We start from the raw sequence: 16407 nt of genomic DNA, 5'->3' as shown, positions 1-16407 counted from the left end.
GTGACATATGGCAAGGTGAGCTGCATTTAATGTCCTAAATAATGTGCTTCTTATCTCGCCGAGCCACTGGAGCACCATTATTTCAATGCATTTCATAGTGGGTACAAGGGAGAAAGACAGACAGGTGCAATTTGGATTCATAGCTTGCCTCCTCATTGACCCGGCTGTCCACAAACTACACACTGTGTCCCTGCGGCCGCTGGATTTATTACCCGTTTACCATCACACCAAGGTCAAATTCTCAGCGGCACCTGGGTCAGCTATATGGGCTTCCTGGGAAGCATCATGAAAGGTTTTTTACTAATGAGGTCTCTTACTACACACCTTCTTTATTAACCTTCTGGTTCCTTAAGGGCTTTCTCTTCTTGTTATCATGATTGGACTTTGAATGATCTATTTTGCTTTTATTGTAAAATAGTGGATTGTTTGTGCTGAATCAAAAATATATACAGGCACCATATATACACAGGAACAGTGCAAACGTTGTGTATTCACTTAGCCATCGACCAAAGAGTGCAAATGACCCTCATGTCTCTGCCCATTAAGAGCATTGACGGATGCCAGTTCTCACTCCCCGAGTAGCCTGGCGGGCGTTCACTGTGTTGGGTCAGGTAATTATCATTAGTCAGTGAAACCATTGAATTGGCTGATAAACGATGATTGCCTCTTACCTCTGAGCTACTTTATGTGCTAACAAACTCCCCAAACTTAGGACTTTAGATAACATTTTCAAGAAAGAGTGCCTCTGATATTTATAAACTGAAGGTTATTATCAGTATTCAGCCACTTTAATTGGATGATATTAAAGTCCTGTGTGTGCATGCCTGCTAAAGATGGTGTGTACAAGGGCATCCATGTAGATGTGTGTGTGCCTAGGTGCATTAGCAAACACACGCCTGTGTACACGCGTCCCCTCAGGCCCTGTGTGCCCTTTATTAGGAGCAAGTTGACTCTATTCAGCTTGGCTAGTGATTAAACCTTTTCATGGCGGGAACTTTCACACCGCTGTGAACTGTGTGAGGTGATTAAAGGCTGCTCAATTTGTAGTCCAGTCCCACTGCTATTCTTCCTCATTGATCTTTTTAAGGCCCTTGAAGTGAGAGCCGCACACAGCAGGCTACTCTCATTGGAATAGCACTACTCTTTCTGTCTCGCCACTGTCATGTCAGCAAATATTTCACAGACATGTATCAAATCTGATTACAGCTCAAATGAGCTGCCATGTATGGCTGGTATTTAATGACGTTTATGTGATTAACTTTGTTGTGCTACTTTTGATGTTGTTATGTGAATTTAATTAAGCTCTTTTATGTTGAACACTATGCATGAATGCTATTTGCATATCAATCAAAACTCTATAGATGACGCGCTCAGAGTACCTTTATAATTACGATATATAACTCACAAAGAACAAATGTTGCAACCACAGATGATGAAATCTGAAAAAATAACTCTAAACAGTTGATTCCGAGTTTTTCTATTTAAAGTCGGTAAAGTTACATTAAATCAAAACTTAAAACCCAGTACGATATAGTTTTCAGAGAATTGCATCGCTTTGCCAAAGTTTCAGAAAAATATCAGCTAAGTGATAAGAGGCTGATGAGAATGTCATTAGTTTTGAAGGTATTTGGTCAAAGCCTTCCTGGGGAAAACATGAATGGCTGTACCAAATTTCATAATCCACACTAGAGTCGCTGAGATATTTCAGTCATAGCCACACGTGTCAACTTCATGGAAACGTTAGAAAAGTAATTTGGATTCATCCTCTGGAGAACATGCAAAATGTAATTGCAATCCATCCAATAGCTGTTGGGATATTTCTGTCTTGACTAAAGAGGCGGACCAACCACCAGCATGGCTACACTTCATTGATCTTCTTTGTTTGCTCTTTACATAAAGCACATATTTTATGTCTGTCCATCTGGAAGGGGTTGATCCTTCCTGCTGTTCTTATTGAGTCTTGAGTCTTGATCTGAATGGAGGGTTTGAGGATGGAAAGTGTTGTTCAGTATCTTGTTCAGATTTTAAAGCCCCCTGAATTGTGATTATGGCCAATATAAATTAAACTGACTTGGCTTGACACCTTAGAAGAATGTGCCCACTTTCAATGCCCCCCCAGAGCACACAGCTAAAACACAAATACAACACTTTCACACACTGCAGAGAGACACGAAAAGGCCAGGAGAAGGGTTATTACATCACCGATGCTCGATGCCAAAGCACTTCCCACAAGGAGTCTAACAAATGGTTCCAGGACAAATAGCAAAGACTGATTGTGGTAATGTTCTAATATCAGATTTGATCAAGCAGCAGATGTATTTTTATTGCAAGTCATTACTGCTGTCATACCTATTAGCATACAAATGGTTTCTAGGCCTATGGAGACCTAAAAGTTATTGCAAGTGTAATTGAACCCGATCTCTGCTCTGTGATTGAGAAGTTCCAACACACACACACGTTGCGCTGCACACAAGGTGGTGAGCATATTGTGCGCACGCACAGGCCCGCCTACACAAAAGTGCTTTTTCTCTGATCTTCTCATTGTCTCATCCTCAAGTACAGAGAAAGTAGAAGGGGAAGAAAATTAGGAAAGAGGAATATGGGAATTAGGATAGTGTACAGATCAACACAGCACATCAATCTCCTGTAGACTGTTTCTAAAGGTTTGGATTATATGCGACACATTAAACAGCGTTAATGAGTATTATATGTATATATATATATCTCTTTTGAATGTAATCCCGAAGTCCACTATTGCACAGATCAATCTGTAGGAATGCAAATGCAAATAATTATGTTAACAAAACTACTGGATGCAAATGAAGGAAATCAACAATATGCTTTATCACTTTTTGCTGGATGTCTTTGTATTGTTTTCATTACCAAGAAGGATTTAACGCTCTCGTAATAGGGTGGGAGATTTTTAGTGCTGCCACTCAACTTTATGTGGCACGTCCTTATGACTTTAGCACATCACAGAAATTAGGGCTGGGAACAGTCACAGACTTTCAAAATCAAATTGAGTCAACCTTTTATTGTGGTCTCGTTGGCTTTTTTTTTGCAGATAAGTTATAATGAGGTTCAAATTGAGGCACTAAGATTTTCAGAGGCTCCCTGAAATGCTGGCAGCATGGCAACCCGACCCTGCACCACTTTGGTCAAGACTATAACGTCTCAACATTCAATTTGTACATCCAATAGACGGTGATAGTCCCCAGAAGATAAATCCTACAGATTGTGTCGATCCCCTCCCTGTAGCTATCAGCCTATCAAATTTGTAATTTCTCAAATATCACATTTATTTAATAAAAAAAATATTTTTTGTTAAACGTTTTTGTAGGCTACTAAACTGTGACTTGAGAAAATATATATCTACACGACTTGTTCCCACTCTAGGAAAAGGTACCAGATATAAGGTATAGTATATCAAGTAGACCTCTACTTAAATCCTTGAGGGTGATCTTACTGGCCCTCTGCACATCCAGACACTTCCATTTGTCACATGAACCTTTCATTTTACTGTTAGACCTGACACACTCATATGTGATTTGTGCATTTCAACATCAACACAGATGGATGAGACTCCTCACCAAGGCTGTCAGTCAGACCATAAATCACCACATCCAAGGCTGTGCTCTACATCAAAGAGCCAGACTCGTACATAACACTCGCACATCTACAAATGACTGAGGTCTGTAGTCATGCATACGTCTGCACGGCTCCTGCACGTACCAGTACTACACATTCATACTTTTATGTGAATCTACATTGCATTACAGTTATTAACAAAAATGAATGACCTCAAAATGTACTCAGAAGGAAATAATAAATCTCCATTTGGCTGCTTAATAGTTTCGCCGGCTGACTCGCTGGCTGGCTGGGAAAACTATGCTGACCTGGGTGAATCCAAATTAGATATTGGCATGGTTGCATGTATTACACAGTGGGAGTGCTGCTCTGGCTCAGTCACCCCGCTGCTCTAAATCTGGCCAGTGCTCATCTCAGCAAACACAATGCAACAGCAGGGAGAGAGCATCTCCACAGTCTCATTAAGCTGCATATAATAGCTAGACAGAAGCAGAACCCACAGATGTTTTTTGTGTTTTGCTTTTTCCCTTGAATCCAATTGTATGATTTTGGTTGATTTGTTTTTACACTGCCATCACATTGGTTTTGAAGTGAGTCATCCAAATAAGTCTACTGGAGGTGCAAAAATAAATTCCTGACTGTAAAGTGAGGAACTGTCACACTTACACATGGATAGAGCACTTTAAAGAGCTTGAATTAAAATCCAGTGACATATAAACAAAGCATATCTGATCATTCTTGTGGCAAAAGCTGAGGAACATCCATCTATTCACATCAGTCAACAGTGGCACCCCCCTCGTAAATTAGTTAGAAGGATGAAAGAGAGAAGAGATGGAAAGAATGCCAGAGAGCAGCAGAGGGTATGATAGAGAGTAATAGAGGGAAAAGGCAGGAGTCGGGTGGGTGAGACAGAAAGAGGAGAGACAAAGAGAAAGGGAGGAGGTGGCCATCATATCCCTCCCTGTCTTTGATCAGTGGTCCATGGGGAACTGAGGCAGTGCAGATAGCTGGTCCACAGCTCCTGAGGAACGCAGCTTCACATTCCACATTGCTCTTTCCCCGCTTCTGCAAAATCACTTCTAGTCTTTCAGACCACAGCAGCTGTGAAAACACATCATGGCTTACTACATGCCAGAAAAGACCTGGCTAATGCACTGTAGTGCTATTGTCCTGCTGGTCCTCATTCATTGGTGCACCCTCTCAGGGCAAACTCTAGTCTTACCTAATGTTGTCTATTATATTCTTCTTCTATTTAGGCAAAAAGTTAATTATTCTTTTCTTGCGTAAACATCCCAAAAGAAGGGTCAGAGGTCATATTCAGCAGAGCAGGACTGGTATGACTCAGATATCCAGTGTTTAGCTCAAGGGCACTTCAGCAGGACAAATGCATGCTGATGAAGAACCAGGACTGTCCAAGCATCAGAAGGTCTCAGACTCCAACCCCCAAATATTGCATATACCTGGTTTTCTTTCAACAGACATAGACAATCTCTCAGCTGCAGAATCACCTTTACATACAGGGAGCTGGACCCTAACTCTCTTTAAAGCACAGTCTCAGTACACCAGCCCTCTGCCTGGATAGTTTCTGGTGACCGCGTAGTAAAGGGTAGTGCTGTAACTGCTAATTTAGTGAAACAAACAAAACAATAAACAACAAGCATTAGAATACAGTATTGTGAGCTAAACAAAATTGTATTTACGTCCTGCATCATTATGTAGAACAATGTTGACAATCTTAGATGTTGAAATAGGAGTGATACGGCTGTTTCGATTTAGGTTATAGCCATAGAACCTGATTTGTTTTTTTATACTATACACACCTGACTTATATGAAAACACTGTATAATATTCCTTAGAACTGTAGCATACTGTATTAGTGTTCTGTAGGGCATTTCCTAACTATTCAGCGTTAACCCCTAAAGAAACATAATAATATTAATTTTAATAGTCCAAGAGTAATTAAATAAATAACAAATATTCTTATTTAATTTAAGAGTTAATTTCTGACCTTGGAAACCGCAGTTAACTAGTCTATTTCAGACAACTTTAGGCCGACACTGCATGAAAAGTCCTTCAAGTACTAAAAAGAAAACCTAGAAATCTGACATCTACAGGACAACTGGGCAAACTACATCTGCTAATCAAGATCGTGTGATATGCTCAAAAGCTTCAAAACAGCTATTGAATGGGGTTTGAGGTGATATTATTAAGTATTGTACTGTACTGCAGTAGTTAGTTTATACTTTAAACGTATACTACGCCTAATGACTTCCAAATAAATTTGCATTCTCAATTTCTCATATGGCCTGATATGGTTGAATAGGCAAACCCCAAATCTCAGCTCATAATTCCCTGTGGTTAATCTCTTAATTGTTCTTCCTCCCTTCCCTCTGGATATGAATGGGTGCACTGGAAGCCCCGCCCGCCTCGGATGTGACCCGAGCCAATGGCAACGCACCGTGCGCCGTGGAAGAACGTCACATCATCATCAGCAGTCGTTCTGGTGGGACTGCCGTCCTGCTCTGCTTGGTTTGCAGTCTCAGCACCTCTTGTTTTTGTGTGTGTGAGCCACCACTTGGACACTTTACACGACTGGAGAAATTAACGGGTAAATTAGCCTGTCGGCTTTGTGGGAAGAGCGAAGGACAAATTGTGGACGAATGAAGAGCCATTGTTTTTAAAGGAAGAAGACAGACTGCCTGGCTGCCTGTACTTCCAACCAACCTTACAGCTACTTTGATGCAGCCGCTTAGCTAACAAGCTAACTGGGAATGTTTTCAGAAACTAGCCAGTCGGCTAGCTTGCTAGCTAGCTAAGTCGGATGGAGAAAGTCGCTGTATACATTTAGAAAACAGTTATAATGGTACTTTTATATTTCGGTTCATTAAGTGAAAGCACTGTGGCAACGTCTCAAACTAGGTATGCTGAATGTTTAGGGCTCCAGTGTCCGCTTTGTTGCTAATTTCCAGTAGGGACAATAGTTAACTGCAACAAGTCTGGCTCACACTGCTGCTTTAACGTCTCTCAACTTTGTACACATTTTGTGCAATGTTTTTATTAGTTACCGTTTTGGTTGTAGTGAGCTAAGAGTGAACATTGTGGTTAAAAAATGCGTTTTTAGCTAAGTATAGGTATGTTATACAAAGGAGATTGGGATGCTACTTTAACGTTAAATCTCCATTGTTAAGTGGATCTGTTCACTCTGTTGTATAGGAGAAGCCGATGTCAGTTAGTCGATACAACTATTGGCGAGGAGGCGAGTTGGATGAACATTATACATCGCCCACATGCTTTGGATCAGTTCCTGGACTTATGAAAGGCATCTGAAGCAGAAGGTGGGAGACGTGAGCGCACAGCCCTTGCAGCCCGTGGGAAGATGGCGGAGCGTTCCCGCAGGAGGTGGTGAAACCAAAACTTGGGGACTTCTTGGATTTATCGCCAGACATCTTATCCCAGATCATAGGACACATGCAGGCCAAAAAACGGTACTTAACTCTGTTCTCCGCCGGTGCGTGTGTCATCCTGTTGTTTTGTTTTGGGGGGATACAAGTCCCGCTGTCCAGACGGGGTCCCAGCCGGCGTGATGACCGCGGCCTCACCGGATATCATCCCGGGGAGCGGTGGCGTTGCTTCCCGGGGTCCCTGCAGCCTTTTAGCCCCTGGGAGCAAGACCGGAGCGATAATCACAATGAACACATATCTCCTAGACAGAAGAGGGAAGCTAACTCGGGCGTTTACGATGGAAAACGCTGCAGAATGGAGTCTTGCTTTGATTTCTCCCTGTGTGAGAGAAATGGCTTTAAAGTATACGTCTACCCCCAGCAGAAAGGGGAGAAGATGTCAGAGAGTTATCAGAACATTTTATCCTCTATTGAAGAATCCATGTACTATACACCTGACCCAGGACAGGCATGCCTGTTTGTCCTGAGTTTGGACACTCTGGACCGGGACCAGCTTTCACCCCAGTATGTGCACAACTTGAAAGCAAAGGTCCAGAGCCTTCATCTGTGGAATGGGGGCAGAAACCACATCATCTTCAATTTATATTCTGGCACCTGGCCAGACTACACAGAAGACCTTGGCATTGACATCGGCCTCGCCATGTTGGCTAAGGCCAGCATCAGCACCGAGAACTTTCGACCCAACTTTGACGTTTCTATCCCTCTTTTCTCTAAAGACCACCCTAGGACAGGAGGGGAAAGGGGCTACCTGAAACATAACACCATTCCCCCTTATAGGAAGTACATGCTTGTTTTTAAGGGGAAGAGGTACTTAACGGGAATAGGTTCAGACACTAGGAACGCTTTATATCATGTTCATAACTCGGAGGATGTGGTCCTTCTCACCACCTGTAAGCATGGGAAGGACTGGCAGAAGCACAAAGATGCACGCTGTGATAAAGACAATGCAGAGTATGACAAGTAAGTACTATCCTTGTTCACAAATAACAGCAAGAGTGTATCAGTGCTTTTCAATTCACACCGTCTGGGGTTTTTCTCCCACTATGTTGCCTTTTTATCTTGTTCTAATGTTTTGTCAGTATTTTGCATTATTATACTGAGCCACCCGTCTCTGATAATGATAAGGTAAGTGTTAAGTGAATGATTTCTCAGAGCATCTCATTCCTCCTTGGATTGAACCTTAGATTTTTAAGATGGGCTCTGTAACCATTGGATACTAGAGTCAACTCGCACAGTAGTATATTCAGTTGTCATCAGGTCCATGTTCATACAACTCTTCATTACATTGGTTAATATTTTTCAGTGTTCGGATGATGTATTTGTTGCCATGCTGTTGAATTGTTTTCCTTATTTTGTTCAGTGCTGTATAACTTAATACAACCGTATTGAGTCTGGGAGGTTATGTACATAATTTTTCATTATACTTTGCAGAGATGAGGCAGTATGATGTATTTATAAATGCAACTTGGTCTGAGGGCTGTCGTGGTCCCACTTTTCCATGATTTAATTCCTCTTAATTATATAATAATAATCCTCACATTTGATTTACTTACCAGCAATAGAAAAGCTTTAGTGGAAAACGGTGATTTGTTGCTTTTAAATCGTCATCATATCCTATGACTTTATTTACCAAATTGCATATCACAAGGCTTTGATAAGTAGATTTGCCTAAATGTAAGCAACAAGAGTCACTGTATTAAGGTAATTCAATTGCTATCACCATCTGTCTAAACAGCCTGTTATTCAGCAGTGGATAAATCTGCTTCTCCTGCTCTCTGTGTTTCAACCTTTCTGCCTGTCAGTGAATGATAAGTCCTGATCCTCTCACAGTGTACGCACACAATTATTTTTTCGAGCAGAAAATGGGTAAACTTGCTACAACTCTAACAAGCTGAAAAGTTATATATTGCTCAGTAATATTTACCCTGTAACTAGCCCCCCTTCCTGCAGAAGGCAATATTGCACAGCTCCATAACCTCAAAATGTTGCTCTGTGATCATCACCACCCAGTCCTGCCCCTGAGCCATACTGTTTTCTGTGCCCAAATCTGATGAGCAAACTGGCGTCTGTCTCCCTGCTTTGGCCAGTGGGATTCATTTCGTGTCCCCCCAGACTGTGCTGTGTTGTTACTGGTGACTGTATGGCGCTGTGTATTTGACTGTGGCTCTTTGGAGTGGATTAGTGGGGACAAAGCACTGGTGCCAGTAAGGGGAAGCCACTCTGGCCCCTGTTTGCTCAGTCATTTCCCAGACAAACTCAACTGCATCAGCCAGGAATGCCCTGGCCCCAACCTGTGTCCTGCGTGACCCCTCCATGGTTTGGGGTCTGTTGTGATTGACCCTCATGTCAACTCTTTACCGCGCAGAGGTCGCGTTAATCAAAAAATCTGAAAGGCTGTCCGTCATTTCGAGAGATTAGAAGAATGAGGGCGTAATCTTCTCTGTGTGTGTGTGTTGACATGAAAAGTGGCCGCACGTTCGGTGTCTCTGTTCATCTTGCTTTGTATACCCTTATAAATGCATAATCTAGCCTTGTTCCGTATAGTAATTATTAAAAATCACAAACACACAGTGAGCGCTGCCGTCGGGGCGCTGAGTCTAATTGTCTCAATCCTCAGTCCAACATGTATTGAAAAAAGATAGAAGTAATATTTCCAAAATTCACATAAAAAAAAGAAAAGAAAAGTCTAACACAATATTCCGCTTGAATTCATGTTTGTTGGTGTTTTCACTGCCGTCAATAAACAGTCTGCTCTCCCCGGCCGTTCGTCGCGCATACACAAAGAGAGGCACACACCTGTAGGCCTGTTAACAGACAGTTGAAGCTTCATTTGAAAACCTCCATAGAAGCTTCGAATGTAAACAAAAAAAAGACATTCGGTACAGCTCTTTCCCAGGGCTGTGTATGAACACCAGATTTCTTTTCCAGAGCACAGACACAACAGAGTGGACCCTGAGGAGATATTTGCTGAATTTGACAAAGTGTATTGGATTAGAATCACAGACTCCACCTTTTTAAATTGGCCTATGCCTTACTATCATTAAAAGAAATTACATTAAAATGACGGGTAATAATAGATTATTAAGAGAATCTTTACGACCCGGTCCGTCAAAATGACAGACAACGAGATACTCTAATGCAGGGTGTCAAACAAAAATAATTATAAATTGAGACTGTCAAGGGCCAAACAGGGTCAACATTTAACAGGATGGACACACTCAATAATATTAATTTTATCGTGTGCCAGATATAATTGTATTGGCCTTTGAGTAGTTTAGGAGTTTGACATGTCTGGTCTAATGCTTCCACTTTTACCACGTTGTTGTCAGTTCAGTTTAGTTAACAGACTGTGTTAATGTATGTTAAGGGTTCTGCTATGAAACCTGGCTGCAGCATGGATTACAGTGGGAATGAGAGTTTTTCTTTTTCACATCATGATGTCTTATAACGTGTTTGCTTAGCATTTATCCTCAGAGGATTCTCATCTTTGTGTCTGCCTGTGTAGGTGGGTATCGGCTTATAAGGTTCATTCGTTGGCTCGGCAGAATAACATTCTCAATATCACTCTTAAGACATGAGCTATCTGCTCTCTCTGCCAGCTCGCTGCTTACTGCCATGAGCTGGCAGGAACTGATTTCACACAGTGAGATGGGTGGCATCCGAGCCATAACCCAAAGAAAAAAATAATCCTCCTGTCATTAAGTAGCATTGGGGGAGAAACGAGCTTCGGGTATCTCTCAAGCCCTCCACGGCTTAGCTTCATTGCATGGCTACAGTATGTTCAGTGCTTCTCACTCAGTACATCTCTAGTAAGGCACATCACTATCAGTCAACAGGCTTTGGCTTGATTCCCAGTCCACTGCAAAATTCCTGTTAAATTAAATCAAATGAATTTACTGATTCCTACGTTACCTTCTCTGTGTGCCGGTAGGGCCCTAACATTTGACAAAGTCTCTGTCACTTAAAGAAACAAACATGGTTACAAAAGGTTATTGCACTTAAATGCTGAGGAGCCTACAGTACAGTACAGTTTCAAATAGAAAACATGACCATCTCCATGACCATCTGTGAGAGTTTTTTCATTGTGAGTTTTATCATGTTGCAACATATGTACTTACCGGTCTGTTCACTCCATGATCAGATCTTACTCGCATTATGGTCTTGATTATGATCAAAACACATGCTGAAGTAGTCTCTCTTTATCAGATCATTAAATTGAGGTGTAAAGTGTTGACAGTGTGGACTTCTGATCTGTAAAATGTAATCACCACAGGCCCGTCAACGGCAATGACTCCTAAATGTGTGTCTTTGGACTTTCCATCAGTCAGTCATAAATAAAATAAATAAAAGTGAACGTGCATCTCTGAGCCAGATATATACTTTGTTATGTAACGTTTGTTTGGATCGGATCTGGTTAAACTATCTTGCAGTGTACAGTGATTTTATAGAACACAGTTTGAGGCTATTGGGACTCATCTATTGCAGTTTACTATCTTTTTAATGTGTGTGTGTGCTCACTCTCACATTTGACCTCCGCTGGACTTTGGTTTCATATCCGTTTCATCCCTTCAGATTATTTTTCATTGTGCAGGATAGTATCAGGATGCTCCAGATGTGGTGGGTCCCAAAATATCAAATGTAATCGGTGTAAATAACCCTCCAGAAGGTGTATGACACAGATGCTGTGGTATGGTTGGATATGCGCATATTGTGGGCAGTTTTTTTTTTTTTGTTAACAATTTTCCTGGTTCTCTTCCTGTATTGGACTTTATTCATGAATTGCTTTCTTGGCCCTAGTCACCAGCACAGTGGGCGATGAGAATCCTATCATTACATAAGGTTTTTATTGAGTCTGTTTGGAATGCGAATTGGGTGCGGGGTTTGCCTCTTTGGGAAAAATCCAAATGGTTGACATTATGTCAGACAGGACTGATTCATCAGTCTCCAAAAACAAAGTTATTTTCAAGTCAGTAATCATACCCAGACTTGTGCTATGTCTCTGGCCTGGCACCCAGCTGTACAGAGCTTTCCAAGGGGGTGAGACTCAGAGGGTCTAAAGATATGGTAGGGACAGTAGTCAGGGAAGCCAGTTTCCAAGGAGATCAATATTTTTTGGGTCAACTTCCAACTTTGCAATAGAGTGTCTCTGACTCGTACTGTACTGTAGACAACACACTAGTTGGAGTAAACTGGTTGTAGCATGCTGCTATTTAGGAAAATATTAAATGGGCTCTTAACATGATCTCCCTGATTAAGAAGCTGTTTGTTAGACAGCTATATAAATTAAATGTATTATTATTAGACAGTAAGATTAAGACTTGGGTTAAGACATTAGTATATTTGGAAAAGTTGCACATATTTGAACAGCTATAGGTGTAATAGCTTTATAAAGCAGAACAAATATTTTTATCAAATGCAAATGTACTGCTGGTAATACTAAGCTCTCCATGCAGGTTGCTGTGTATAATTGTGACTGAGTTGCACTGTCCTGTTATACAGCCCTGTGGGTCAGACGGTACAGTCTGTGGTCTAACTGGGTGGAAGTAATGGTTTCTGTGCCTGGCTGTGGCCCTTTTGTGCAACAAATCCCTCTTATCCTCTCCCACTGACAACAAGGAAGTTGTGACAGACTGAATGCAGCCTCTCACCATAATTATCATGTAATGGCCCAGCAACCTTTGTGTAATAGTTGAGACTTTATTCTCCAGATGTTGGCTTGGAATACATATGTGTTTTTGATTCACTGTGTAATGTTTGGCCTGTTAGAGGGAAACAATCAGTTATATTTGCAAAGTGCATTTCACAGTGGTACACTGTCTGGTTTTATTGTTTTGGTTGCAATTGTAGTGTATTTTTGCTAGTGCATAATATTCATGAACTCAATTCTCCAATCTTGGTCTTTTAACAGCTTAGATAACGTACAGAATTGTGTTACTTATGTCTGCTTGTGGCTCATTTAGTTTGTAGTGGTGATGTAAATCTGATTTTTAGGTATCTACAGTTTTTTTTTTTAGGATTGCTGTTCTCCTTCAGTGCTGTGGTGAATATTGATTGTACACATGTTGCAGACTCCCACATATACCTGTACATTACATAGTATGTAACATTGGGTATTATTGTATTCTGGCAAAGGTGACATCAATGTCTCTTAGCTGCCTCCTTTACATATCATACTTGGAATGTCTGCATTGAGTAGGGCATGTAGTCTGAGGGTTTAAATGTCAAGTCATATTCCACACATTTGTGTTTCAAGTAAACTACAGCCTGTATCCATTTTGCCTGTTTACCTGTCATGCACCTCCTGTTTCCAGCCAGTGGCTGGAATCAACTTTTTGCTTCCCTCTCCACCGCACTCTGTCCTTCAGCACTCAGCCACTGTGTACAAGCCTGTAATACAGCCAAAGGAGAGAAGAAAAGATACAGCAGGAGGCAGGTCAGATGCAATTTTAAACTCAAACTGAAAGCCCTCGCACAGCTTGTTTCCAATTAAGAGGCCCTGCCAAGCGAGAGAGTACGAGATGGATAGAGTGAGAGATGAGGGGAGCGGGAGAGACACAGGAGAGTGGGAGACGAACTGAAAGAGTAAGTTAGAGGGAAAATGGGAACACAAAGGGAGAGCAGTGAGAGTCTGAGAAAGTGAAAGATGGAGAGAGAAAGTAAAAGCAGAGAGAGAGAATCAGAAAAACATGCCAGCCATCCAGCAGTGAGAGGTGAGTGCAATAGCTGGCTGGATGCAGACGTTGGTCTGCTAGGTGTATTTATAGACTTGTAGGGTTTTAATCCTCAGGGTTGGCCAAAGCCCCTGGCAGAGGGCTGGTAGCCAACTTGATGCAAGCTTTACAGAGCTTGGGGGAAATGATAATTGTTGGGGGAGGATGGTCAATCTCTTGAGTTCCTGCACATTAACTTTAAATGCTTAGTTCTAGCCAAAAGTTGCACATAATGCAAATAGCCGACCCAACGGTCAGATGACACCTTCACGCATGTGTGTTCTCGGCATGTATGAGAGAGAAATTGGGATGAAGTCTGTATTCATATTCCAGAAAATATCTCAGAAGTAAAAACATCAAACCAGCCCTAGCATATGTCTGACAAAAAGTAACAAACGGTACTGTTTGATGAAGGTTTGTGTTGCTCTGAGTCTTTAGCCCATTGTGATTTGATTTGTAAAGATGACGAGAGGGTGAGGCCAGACCAAAGACAATCGCACTAAAAGGGTGAAATGTCTGATTCAGTAAATTAAGAAAAAACTAGTCAGAAAGTTCTTCACTGATTAATTTTGCTCGCTTTACACATTGCTAAAATTGCAGGCCATGTTTGGCCACAGTCGCATAACAACAGCCCTGTGGTGCAACAGTGGGCTTGGTGTGTCATGGCCCTTTAGCTGCCCCCTGGCTAGATATAATATTAGTCTTGTGGGAGATGTTTGTGCTAAGTTGTGTTATTTCACAATAAGGAATTGCTTTGGTTTATTACATTACAGTTCATTTAGTTGACGCTTTTGTCCAAAGCGACGTACAAAAAGTGCAAACAATCATGAGGATACCACTCAGAACAGCAAGAATCTTGCAAGTACATTATCTTCAAATAGGTACAATCCTTTAAGTGCAGAACAATAGCTAATAAGCTAAACAAAACATGTACAACATACAGAAACAATAGAATACGAATTTAACCATTAGCTACAAATAAGACAAACCAGTGTAAGTGCAACATACAAAGAACAGAATTCTTATTTCTTATATATGTATTTTTTCCATTAATTTATGGTTGGGATGTTCTGTTTTTCTGTTCATTTCCATCTGTTTGGTTTACAACACATTATCCATTTAGGTCAGCTAGTAGACCAGAGCAGCGCTTCTGTGTACTAAAGATAGGCTGGGGATGCAGTATTCACATAAGTGTCTTTTTCTCTAGACTGATATGGAGGTGTCATTTGGAAAAAAAGGGTAGATCATTAGTCTCATGGTGTTGCTTTCTGTATTAAGATTGTTTGCAGTTCAGACTGCAGTCTGTGTTTCTATTATGCAGTGGGTTTGGTTGACTGTGTTGCGAAAATGTGACGCAGTAATTAGTCCTGTATCTTCAGATCTTTTCAGGAAGGCTCCTTTTTAACTCGGCTCTGCCCGTAAACCATCATCAGCTGGCCCTGCTGGAAAGAGCTGAATGATGCAGCAGGCTGAGAAGGAGGCTGGTAAACCACAAAACCACTCCGCACAGATTGTATGTTTGCTCTCTATCGATGCAAGCCTAGAAATGACACTTGCATGACCACACAATAATTTGGGAATGGTCAGTGTTTAAAATACTTTTTCAGATGTGTTGCGTATGGACAGTTTCTGTAAGAAAGTGAAAGCGCAGGTTTGTTGAGCAAGTGAGAGGCCTTTCGATGCCAACTCAATAACTTTGTGTACGAGAGGGCCCAGCAGCATCTCTTATTGCTTGTAATTAGTGATGTGATAGTTGGATGTTTGAAAGATTCTTTCATTATAGCAAACTATATTAATTACTTCAACCAAAAGATATGCATAGTGCGGCTTCTAGCTGGTGAATATTGTGCAAGAGGGAATTTATTTATCCTATACGTCTAATGGTCCGTAGCTTTGTGTTAAGGGGTTGAAGGGCTAAACTAGATGGATGAGGCACAGTGTCCTATAGAGCCGGGGGATTACAAACGGCTCATGGTAAGGGATAGGTATAGAAACAAATGCAGGAAAGCGGATAACTGAGCAGCCAGGCTATCACATGGCTGGCATTGTTATTCTTCATAACAGCGTCATGTCATGGAAAAATGACTTAGCTGACTCTGACTTCCGAGTAAAGACAGAGGAACCAGGGGAGGACTTATTGATTTAAAGCTCATCCTGTTTACCCACAACATCATTGGTTAGAGTCAAGCTGATGACCTGTGCAGTTCATCGCCTACTGTCCTGTCCCTTTCTACTGTACTCTAAGTAAAGAAGAGATGCTCTGGATAAATAAGTGTCATCCCAACAGAAAATACTTTTTTAGATGTTGCAAATGAGTTGTAAGTAAACCGTACGAATGTGTCTACATTTGCTTTTGTTTTTATTTTTACGATAAACAAATTAAATACACCCAATTTTTTCAAAGTGTATGTGCTGTGTGGATATGCATGCACATATGTCTGCCTAATTCCGGGAACTACCGAAAAATAATGTTTCCCAGAAGCATGTACTCTGCTCACCTCTCAATTGATTGCCTTGTCATTTTTCACTGCCAAGATTTATAGAGGGGGAGGTTGAGGGTGAACAGAAGGTATTACCATCAATGTCCACATCTCATCACTCATTAATAACTGCCAGTGCCTGTGAAGTAGCTAGCTCTACTTTGACTT

At 41.3% G+C, this 16407-nt stretch overlaps 1 protein-coding gene across 2 annotated transcripts in view; it reads left to right on the top strand.

Annotated features, from left to right (window-relative positions):
• Positions 1–5992: 5992 nt before the first annotated feature.
• LOC115021154 (exostosin-1a-like) overlaps positions 5993–16407 on the top strand; it is a 36572-nt gene continuing 26157 nt past the window's right edge. The window contains exons 1-2 of one of the 2 annotated variants that reach the window (XM_029451337.1): positions 5993–6196; positions 6802–8009. In XM_029451337.1, the coding sequence (XP_029307197.1) occupies positions 7057–8009 (953 nt within the window). In that variant the 5' untranslated portion in view covers positions 5993–6196; positions 6802–7056. Of the gene's footprint in view, positions 8010–16407 lie in introns of both variants that reach the window. The other variant, XM_029451336.1, reaches the window with a different exon arrangement.

Source organism: Cottoperca gobio, chromosome 16 (assembly GCF_900634415.1).
Source record: "Cottoperca gobio chromosome 16, fCotGob3.1, whole genome shotgun sequence".
NCBI classification, from domain to species: Eukaryota; Metazoa; Chordata; class Actinopteri; order Perciformes; family Bovichtidae; genus Cottoperca; species Cottoperca gobio.
This window is presented reverse-complemented; position numbering and strand designations above follow the sequence as displayed.